This window comes from Poecilia formosa, unplaced genomic scaffold, assembly GCF_000485575.1.
Source record: "Poecilia formosa unplaced genomic scaffold, Poecilia_formosa-5.1.2 Scaffold507, whole genome shotgun sequence".
NCBI lineage: Eukaryota > Metazoa > Chordata > Actinopteri > Cyprinodontiformes > Poeciliidae > Poecilia > Poecilia formosa.
Window position 1 is genome coordinate 256524 of NW_006800446.1, and position 10952 is coordinate 267475.

At 37.1% G+C, this 10952-nt stretch overlaps 1 protein-coding gene across 1 annotated transcript; it reads left to right on the forward strand.

Annotated features, from left to right (window-relative positions):
• Positions 1-8505: 8505 nt before the first annotated feature.
• Positions 8506-10453, forward strand: LOC103156887 (zinc finger protein OZF-like). The gene has a single exon (XM_016664707.1). The coding sequence runs from the start codon at positions 8525-8527 to the stop codon at positions 9986-9988; it is 1464 nt and encodes a 487-aa protein (XP_016520193.1). The 5' UTR covers positions 8506-8524; the 3' UTR covers positions 9989-10453.
• The last annotated feature ends 499 nt before the right edge of the window (positions 10454-10952 follow it).

A 10952-nucleotide genomic window follows, 5' to 3' on the forward strand; every position in this document is an offset into this window, starting at 1 on the left:
AAGGTGGCGGTAGTTCACCAAAAAGTTGTTTGCCAACCACAATAAAAAAAAGAGAAGAAGAAGATGGCAACGAAGACGAGTCCTTCTATCAACTGTTAGAAATGAACCAGCGGGAAAAACGACTGGAGGCTGATTTCAACCCCAAAGTTCTTCTATACAGATGAGGTTTGTATGTTTTTATCTCAGTAACGCTCTAGGAACAGCTTTCTGAGGATACTGGATAGACTCCTCCATTAGGGAGAATGTTGTGGATTCTGTCTCTTTCCTTTATAGCTTTTATCTGCTTACGCGTACACTGCTGCTGCTTACGTAACTATAATCACATAAGGCTGGCGCCAGTCAGACATAAACAAACTGAAACTGATTACACTAGCCTTTAGGGAGGAAACAGAATGAGGAGACGAATAAAAGCTAAGCTGTAGCTACCATCTTTGCTTTACCTAGTGTCATCCCTAACATGAGCTAAGTGAAGCGCTGGACGGTGAATGTCACTCTGTTCCATTTATATGACTTGCATGGCTTGTAACATTTGATGATTTTTAGGCATTAAAAGCCTGTTTTATACTTGACAAAAGTTAAGTTACACAAGTTATTTACCTCGGATGTATGAATTATTAACTTGCTATTTTCCCCTTTGTGGTTCTTGTAACTGTGAATTGCATGATTATTACTTCATACATATAGTCTACTTTAAGGGAGCAGCTTTACTTATATATTATAGAGCTGCTAATACAGCACAGGTAATGTTGATATGAATATAAAGTTACAGTGGTTTATGATGAACTTAATGATTTTCAGTGGTTCCTGCAGATGTTCAACAGATGTTGGTGATGAAAGAAGATGCTCCTGAAGAACACAGCNGCTCTCCTGGCTCTTAAGTGCTTCCTGTGGAGATCTCCTCTGTCATACGATAAGACTTCATAATGCTTTATAAAAGGACTGATCCCAACACCTGGAGGGAAAAATAGGAAGAAAAAAAATCTGAATTTACATGTATCATCAAGCTGGAAACTTTTTGGAAAATAATATTTATGTCAGTCTTGAAACTAATCTCCCAGACAGATTTGTTTTTAGTCAAATCTGTCTGGTACGCTCAAAATAGTTGGTACGCTCCTCTCCGTGTTGTTATGGTGGTGGCTTATTGGAGGTATTCTTACAACAAATCGTTAAGTAAGTGTGCACACGCCATGGATCCTAGCTAAGCTGGTTAAGCACCGTCTGCGCTGTTGACAGGTTTTGCATGTGTTTCTGTGTTTTTTTTTCTTCCTGCATTCCTGCAAGGACGCGTTGCGACAAGTCCAGGGCCAGAAGAGGCCAGTCAGCAAGAGTTGCCGCAAAAACAATAATTTCACAATGGACACAAACAGAGGCAGATGGACGCAAGTAACAACTTCACTTATTCAAGATAAAGTGTGAGGTGAAACCCTCAATCAGACAAACACACAAATCTCTACATTCCCTACCTGCAATCCATTCATGGCAGCTGACCAACAGCAGCATCAGCCAGTAGTGTTGGACCGCCATATTTCTCCTTAATAAAGTGCTTTTATCTTCTTTCTTTTTTGCATCATTTTTTTCCTCTTCCTCTCCAATTGGTCCCTGCCTTTCTTTCTCATTCCTTTACCCCTGTCTTCTCTGTTCAACACTCTCGTACCTGTGGTCTTACTCTGCTGGAATGTGTCTGGATAGGAGCTTCAAGCCGCAACCAAGCTTGATGCAATGAACAATTATGCTGTGGATGGGCATACTCAGACTTGTTTCTCTGCATGTTACACAGTCATGGGAATGTTTTTTTAAAATTAATTTGGAGGAACGCCTTCAAAGAAACAGAAGATAGTAGAAGGAGATTAGACGAAACTATTGTCATTGAATTTTATCTTTCCTTTTATGCTGGCAAATCTCAAAATGTTTTTATGAGAGTCAAATTACCTATCCAGTAAATTTTGTTTTATGCGTCCTTGTTCCGAATAGTCCGAACACACACACACACACACACGCACACACGCACACACGCACACACACACAGATCTATAAAATTTACAAAAAGAAAATTTTTATGTCCCCATGTTGTGTTTGTCTTATTTCTGTGATCACCTGACTATGTGGTTCGATGCACTACGGTCAGTCTATGAGTGCCCCCAAGTGGTCAAATATTTATTTTTTTCAATTATTACAAAGGTTTGTCACTTTCCTGCGGAGTGAACCGCTTTTAAGCAAACAGCATGCTGAGGTGAGATAATTTTTATCAATGCAGACAGAGTGCCTAACGTAGCATGTGATGAGAAGAAGTTATCAGATTATTTCTACACTTGGAAAACCATCTATGTACATTTATTAGTGGGGTTGTGTGCGGAGAGCATAGAACATTTTGTTTCTGTTGTGTTCAAACAAACTCCGGCAGACTGAGTTGATGCTCAAATTACATATGCTTCATCAGAAGTCTTGTTGACTTTAAAGCCTTGTTTCATCATTCAAGTGCCAGCAAATACACACTAGAGAAAGAGGTAAAATATAAATGTTGGATTCAAAGTTTTATATTTTTACTCGTCCAGAAAGATATTGACCAGTCATCACCACCACCATTCAGAAACTTTATATTCCAAAATATCAGGCCCTACCCTTCAGATGTTTGTTTTCCTTAAACATCTCACAACTGACTGACTTCTGTTGTCACAAGAAACGTCACTGGGACACATCTATGACTTCATAGCAAGTACAAACATGCCTTTATTTTTAATCCAATAAAGAAAGTGGTGGTTACATTAGAAATGTCAAAAGCTAAATATTGTGAGTTATTTTTCCCCTATAAACTGTCTTACGCAAAAATGCCTCCCACTTGTCTGATTAATAACTGAGAAATTTTACAAAAAGTGCTTGTAAATGTAATGAGGAAGTGCTATTTTGGGTTATTGACACTATGTGAAAGGTGTTGCCTTATTTTAAACTGAGCGTCATGGTTTTGGATAAAAATGTAACAATATCCTAAAAGGAGGAACTTTGACATCAGTTGACAGAAGAAGGAAGTCAAGGAAAAAGTAAGACAAAGGTTTTTGACCTCGAATAAATGAAACCGTTTTTCATTCTGCCAGAAAACACAACAGATGTTTTACAGCAACGGGAAGAGCATTGAATATTGCGTTCAAAAAAATAAAATGTATGTTTGTTCTGCTCTGGGACATGTGTTGTCGCACATAGGTGTAAGATCAGCATTATATCTCAACATTTATAGAAGGAGACCGTTGTCAAATATTTCCTTTGTCTCGCTTTACTGTCTCAGTGTTGCAGACGTTTGTCTCACAGATCATGCTAAGTATTTTTGATGTTTCTAAAACGATGCTTTGTGTGACATGGGCTCCTTTCTGTTGTGTTTATGTGAGGGTGGAAATGTGTCAGACTTAGTTTCCCCACATGAAATGAATTCTTCACTGAAAGGCACTAAATTGCAGCGGCTTGCAATGTAAAATCATCAACACCACAGGCAGCTGAGCTGGACGGTCTTCAAAAACACAACTCCTGTGTCAAAACAAAAAGAAAAAAAAAAGATGAGATCTTCAAAGACTAAGAACGTCTGATGATGATGTTTATCACACAATGTGCAAAAAAACTTCCTTGGATATTACATGTTTTCTTGAGAACTGAACAAAGCAGGGTTTTGATGAAGGGTTATTGATGTTTCTTGCCAAATTAGACCATAAATAAACAGACAAGTTAGGATTTCAGTCTAAGCTTATAGTTTCACATCTTGAAATTGAGATGATTGAAGGATATAGACACACCTTTGCAGCTTCCACTCTTGTATAAGCCCTAAAAAGCTCTTGATGTGACTTGACATTAAATTTTTTCTAAGTGCTCATGTCATCCCCTAAAGAATGGCGCCCTGAGCAGGGAGTCATATCAAAACAAAACAACTATTAACTCTTGTTGAATACAATATTTTGTTATTGAAGCAATCTGGGGCTCAAGCAGCAGACAGATTCTCTTCCACCAAACAATTTGCAGGATTTTTTATTCCCTCAGAGATTTACTTGCAATTAATAATTACCTGATCAAACGAGGAATATGTACCAGATTAGAAAAGCTAGAGTATTTATAAACTCGCTAAAAAATTTCATTACACTGTTTACCTTAAAGATCACAAGTCGGCCCAGACAGAAAATTTGTGAAGCGCAACTAAAATTAACCAGAAAAGTTTCAAAGATCAAGGTCAAAGTTTGTTTAAAAAAAAAAAAAGCTGTAAATCTTTGGAACAAAATTGTTGCTCTGTTCATAATACAGCCTAATGTTAAGTTATGATGAAATCTTGTTTTCCATTTTCACACAATTGAAATTTTTGTTAGCCGGTTGAATGGACTTGGCATGTTTTGGATCACAAATAAAGTTATGCAACATCCACATCTACAAAGCTACTATTTTCGTACTGTATCAACAAAGGCTGGAGTCCAACCCAGACATATCAACCTCATAACAGATTTAAAACTTGAGACAAGATGTTGGCAGCTGAGAACTTCTACATACATCATAAGACACCTCTCACTTTATAGGGTCAGTGTTTTACAGCGTGGTTTAGAGTTTAACCTCCCCCACCCTTTAATCATTTACTGACAACCCCCACCCAAAAAAAAAAAAAGCCCTCCTGCTTCAATCTGATTGGCCAAGAAGGAATCACCCGGATCCAGGCCATGTCATCGCACACTCAAACACACCCACAGCCACACATTTACCCAGCTGCAACCCCCCACACACACAATCACAATGATGTAAAAATATGATTCTATATTTTAGCATTAAGTGGTTTCATGTGACCTTTTGGAAAAAGGAAATGCTTCTCATCATTCATGTTTTTTTTTTTCTTGCTCCACTGATGAACAATTACAAGTTTGTTTTCAGTTATCTACAAGGAACACTTGCAAAATATCATTAAAACTTTAACGTTAATATCTGTATTTCGGGACAGAAGGGTGACTGAAGCTCAAGGTTTGTTTTAGGAGTTGTGATTTTGTCTCAGGCTGAAAAAAATACTTCACTCTTTGCACACGTAGATTTTTATACAAGTTACAAAATTAAATCCTTGATACATCTGAAGCATTTTCATGTGCGATTTATCAGTCGAAATTTTTTCATACATGCCTTGGCGTCATCTCATGTTACTTTTTGGCAAATACATATTTACCAGCAAAGAAAAACATCTCTGTAATTGATCCTGTCATCTCTGGGAACCAGTCCATGTATATATTTTCTGCTAAAAAAAAAACAAAAAAAACATGCTGTTGTCTCCTCCTCTCATTCTGCGGGTGGTAAAATTCTCTTGAGGTTTTCACATCTACTTGCGGATATTTTTCTGTGTTATTTATTTTTTTATTATTTTTGGTTTCTTTTGAGGCTAATTCAAGCCAGCACCACTCATGTCATCTAATCTAACTTTCCAAATGTCTGGTATTTGGAGCCACACAAAGATCATGGGATAATTAGTGCGACCTAAGCTAGTTTCTTTCTGCTTCTCTGGGAGTTCACAGGTTATGGGAATTATCAAATCAAATCGTTCTGCTAACACAGCCAAGTGTTAGCCCCTTCACAGACCTGACCTACTTTACACAGGGTCAAGCCTTTCCCTTCTTTTGTATGTGAGAACAGCACAATATCCACCCTGTGGCACACTCATAATGAGCACATTATAGCCAAGGCTTTGACACAGATCTGCCATCCGTCTCTGTCTGCACATCAGCTGATTTCTTTGCTTGGGAGCGTGACAGTCATAGTGTGATATTTTACATAATTGTCAGATAATATTACATGCTAAGGTATTTCAAAGTTACAACAGCTGACCTTCCAAAACTGGCAAGTCTTTAAAAGAACACTTTAATTCATTTTAAATCTTTAGTTTTTGGGAAATTTAAAGGTGAAGTATTTTCATAGCATGATTTTCCAACATACAAAACACGTTATTTTTGTTCTGGAGCACAGCAGGTTTGGAACTAGATTATGATGCAATGCTGCCCCCTAGAGGGAGAAGACGCAAATAAAGCAACAGCAACAAAACACTTGATCCAGGTTGTGTATTTTTTTCTGAAATTTTAGTTTCTTAGGTCAACAATGATTACTTTTTAAAAGCTATTTTTAAAATCCATTAGCCAGACTCATATGTAAAATGAGTGAAATTAATTTTAAGTTTAAATGAAATTCAGTTTATGTTTAATTTTAAGTTTAAGTTGTAGTTTCTCATACACAGAAATATTTGTTGTACATTTTCGATGCAAATTATTATTTAATCATGATAAAATATACCACACCCAAAAACTTCCATTCAATTAAACCTCTGGTGATGTTACAATTATAAAACGTTTTTGTCTTTACTTCATCAAATACAACATTTTTTGATTCACAAGTCCTAGTGCTGTTAATACGGAATGAGTGAAATGAATTAATGGGGCCACTTTATAAATAATGTGTTTTGAATTTTAAGACTTTAGGTAAAATATAAAGTCTTTTCAAGTAAACAGCTTCAAGTCAAGTCAAGTCCCAAGTCAATGGTGTGCAAGTCAAAGTCAAGTCCGAGTCTTTGAGCATTTTTTCAAGTCAAGTCTCAAGTCGTGATTTTAATGACTCGAGTCCAAGTCATGTGACTCGAGTCCCCACCTCTGGAGGGATCACCGACAGACCCCCCCACAATGTCACGTCTGTGTGTGCTCTGCTTGCCTCTGATGTGTCCTTTGGCAAGACACGTCACTTCATTTCTCAGAATTCTGAGAAAACAGTCAGAATTCTGACTTTAATCTGAGAATTCTGACTTTGATCTCAGAATTCTGACTTTTTTTCCTCAAAATTTTGAGATTAAAGTCAGAATTTCTTTTTTTTCCCCCAGTGGCCTTAATCCTCTTCCGTAAACCTCTACTGATGTTACAACCACAAAACGTTTATCTTTACTTCATCATACAACATTTTACAACTTTTGAGAAGATTGGGTAACACTTTATTTGAAGGGGTCTGCATAAGACTGACATGACACTGTGATAAACATGACATAACACCTGTCATGAACATAAAGAAGTCTTTATGAATGCTTATGACAGTTATCATGAAGTGTCATTTGGTAAATAATGACACTTTAATGCAAAGTTGTTCTAAAAGTTGCATTGAAAGTCCATTAAAAATGCTAACTTTGCATTCAGTTATCATAATGTACCAAATCATGCAAAGTTGACACTTTTAATGGACTTTTAATGCAACTTTTAGAGCAACTTTGCATTAAAAGTGTCATTATTTACCGAATGACACTTCATGACAGATGTCATGTCATGTTTATGACAGTGTCATGTCAGTCTTATGCACACCCCTTCAAATAAAGTGTTACCGAAGATTGTAATAGTAAAAACATCTGATCCATGCGCCAACCTGGAAGGTGGCGGTAGTTCACCAAAAAGTTGTTTGCCAACCACAATAAAAAAAAGAGAAGAAGAAGATGGCAACGAAGACGAGTCCTTCTATCAACTGTTAGAAATGAACCAGCGGGAAAAACGACTGGAGGCTGATTTCAACCCCAAAGTTCTTCTATACAGATGAGGTTTGTATGTTTTTATCTCAGTAACGCTCTAGGAACAGCTTTCTGAGGATACTGGATAGACTCCTCCATTAGGGAGAATGTTGTGGATTCTGTCTCTTTCCTTTATAGCTTTTATCTGCTTACGCGTACACTGCTGCTGCTTACGTAACTATAATCACATAAGGCTGGCGCCAGTCAGACATAAACAAACTGAAACTGATTACACTAGCCTTTAGGAGGAAACAGAATGAGGAGACGAATAAAAGCTAAGCTGTAGCTACCATCTTTGCTTTACCTAGTGTCATCCCTAACATGAGCTAAGTGAAGCGCTGGACGGTGAATGTCACTCTGTATCTGTTCCATTTATATGACTTGCATGGCTTGTAACATTTGATGATTTTTAGGCATTAAAAGCCTGTTTTATACTTAACAAAATGTCATTATTTCCCAAGGTAATAGCACTGAGGGGGTTTGGTCGGGTCCTGGAACTGGTAAATCTTCTCATCATCAGCAACCATTCCTGTGAATCTGGTAACATTTGCTCTTTATTTGCCAAAGTTAAAGGGCTGGAACCAAATATTTTAGCTGCCTGAAATAATCTGTTCCCCCTCAAATGCATGGGAGCTAATTATTTTTCACAAACTCTTTTATTGTGCTTATTCCTCTCTTCATCAACAACAAAGCCTGTAAACTTTGAGACGTGCTCTTTTTTGCATTGGTGAGTTTGATTTATGGACTGGGACATTTTACACAAGTTATTTACCTCAGATGTATGAATTATGAACTTGCTATTTTCCCCTTTGTGGTTCTTGTAACTGTGAATTACATGATTATTACTTCATACATATAGTCTGCTTTAAGGGAGCAGCTTTACATATATATTATAGAGCTGCTCATACAGCACAGGTAATGTTGATATGAATATAAAGTTACAGTGGTTTATGATTAACTTAATGATTTTCAGTGGTTCCTGCAGATGTTCAACAGATGTTGGTGATGAAAGAAGATGCTCCTGAAGAACACAGCCGGAGTTTTGAGCTGGAGGGTCCAAAGCCCCTCATGCCAGCTATAAGCAAGGAAGATGAAGAGTGTCTTCTGTTCTCAGCCCTTCATCAACACCAAAAGAAAGATGGAGAATTTCCAGAAGACCACTGTGGAGCTGCTGGATCCTCTAGAAATCAAGGTCATGGAGATTACTCCAACTCTTCAGAGACTGGAGTCCCTGAGGACAAGGGTGATGAAGATGATGATATGATTGATGATGATGTAAACCATCAAGGCTTTGAAGAACTGAAACACTTGCCAGATTCTAGGCCAAAAGCTAAAGACAGGAGAGATGACTGGAAAGGGAGCCATTCAAGTAGAGGTTCTTCAGTCTCAGTGGATAAAGCCAAATGTTTTACAGCAAATAGAAACAGAGACTCAATGAGGAAAGGTCAGGTAAAAATGACATTTAGGTCTGGTCACAGTGGTAAAACATGTGATAGAAATCTAAAACCAAAAGGACACAAACAAACCAACTCAGAACCAAAACAGTTCTGTTGTAAGTTATGTGGACACACATTGGGCTACAAAAGAAATTTAACCTCTCATATGAGAATCCACACTGGAGAGAAACCTTTCAGCTGCGATATTTGTTCAAAAATGTTTAGTAAGAAAAATAATTTGACCTCACACATGAGAATCCACAATGGAGAGAAACCTTTCAGCTGCGATGTTTGTTCAAAAATGTTTAGTCACAAACATCATTTGACCTTACACATGAGAATCCACAATGGAGAGAAACCTTTCAGCTGCAATGTTTGTTCAAAAATTTTTAGTAAGAAAAATAATTTGATCTCACATATAAAAATCCACACAGCAGAGAAACCTTTCAGCTGCGATGTTTGTTCGAAAATTTTTAGTAGGAAAAATACTCTGACCTCACATCTGAGAATTCACACTGGAGAGAAACCTTTCAGCTGCGATGTTTGTTCGAAAATGTTTAGCCAAAAATATAATTTGACCTCACATATGAGAATCCACACTGGAGAGAAACCTTTCAACTGTGAAGTTTGTTCAAAAATGTTTAGTCACAAACATTATTTGACCTCACATATGACAATCCACACTGGAGAGAAACCTTTCAGCTGCGATGTTTGTTCGCAAATGTTTAGTCAGAAAAATAATTTGGCCTTACACAAGAGAATCCACACTGGAGAGAAACTCTTCAGCTGCGATTTTTGTTCAAAAATGTTTAGTAAGAAAAATAATTTGACCTCACACATGAGAATCCACACTGGAGAGAAACCTTTCAGCTGCGATGTTTGTTCAAAAGTGTTCAGTCACAAACACAATTTGCTCTCACACGCGAGAGTCCACACTGGGGAGAAACCCTTCAGCTGCGATGTTTGTTCGAAAATGTTTAGTCAAAAAAGTAATTTGACCTCACACATGAGAATCCACACATGAGAGAAATCTTTCATCTGTGATGTTTGTTTGAAATTGTTCAGAAAAAAAAGACACTGAGTGGAAACTGAATCAAAACTCCTCTGTTTTAGAAATGGTTGCCATATATTTCTGTGGTGTTAAAGATAATTTTTACTTATTTGTTTGTTTCTCTTCTGCTTAGGTTTTCATTAACATTCAATGACTCTGTCCTTAATCGCAGGACACTGACCCTGGAGGACCTATAGTTATAGGATACTTTATTTGTATTGCTGAAGTATGTTTACTTGCTCAGTAAATTTTTAAAATTTGGTTGTTTAGGTCAAATTCTTTTCTTTGCCAGATTTATTCATTATGCTGAATTTTCTTCATTGTTGAAAATACAACTGTGCTACAGATGCGTTCTCAGGTCAAACTTTTACAAGATGACAAGCCTGCCTGCTTGCTGGAGATGTTTTTTGTTCAATAAAGTAAAATGTCTGTGTACTGTATTTTACTTTCATGTCTTTAATATGTATCAGAGTATTATAAAAAGCTCTTTATCAAAGACGAATGAGGAAGTATTTCAATCTCTAGATATTATGAAACTGGTTGAATCAACTATCAAGCAACTTGCAGCTGTTCTGCTACTTCTGGCAAAAAGGATCAGCAAGTAGAAAGTTAAATGGTGATGATGCACTGAAACCGGTCAGATAGAAAAAACTTAAATGGGAAAGTAAAAAAGATTCAAGCCTCTTGAAGCTTTAAATCCTTGTCATTGCCATTATTTTCTCTCACTTTACCATCCTCAGCAGTATTTATTAATGGTGGGGTGATCTTTGCCATTGAACCTTCATCAAACCTTTTAGAATAAATCCTTTGCAGTTCTAATGCTTTGCAATCTCTCTTGAAAACTTTTTTAAAGACACTGCAGTTCCAGCTGATTAGGTTCTCTTTGCTTGTGCCTCTTGTGATATCGTGGAGTCTAGTAGCATTAACAACTCATTTT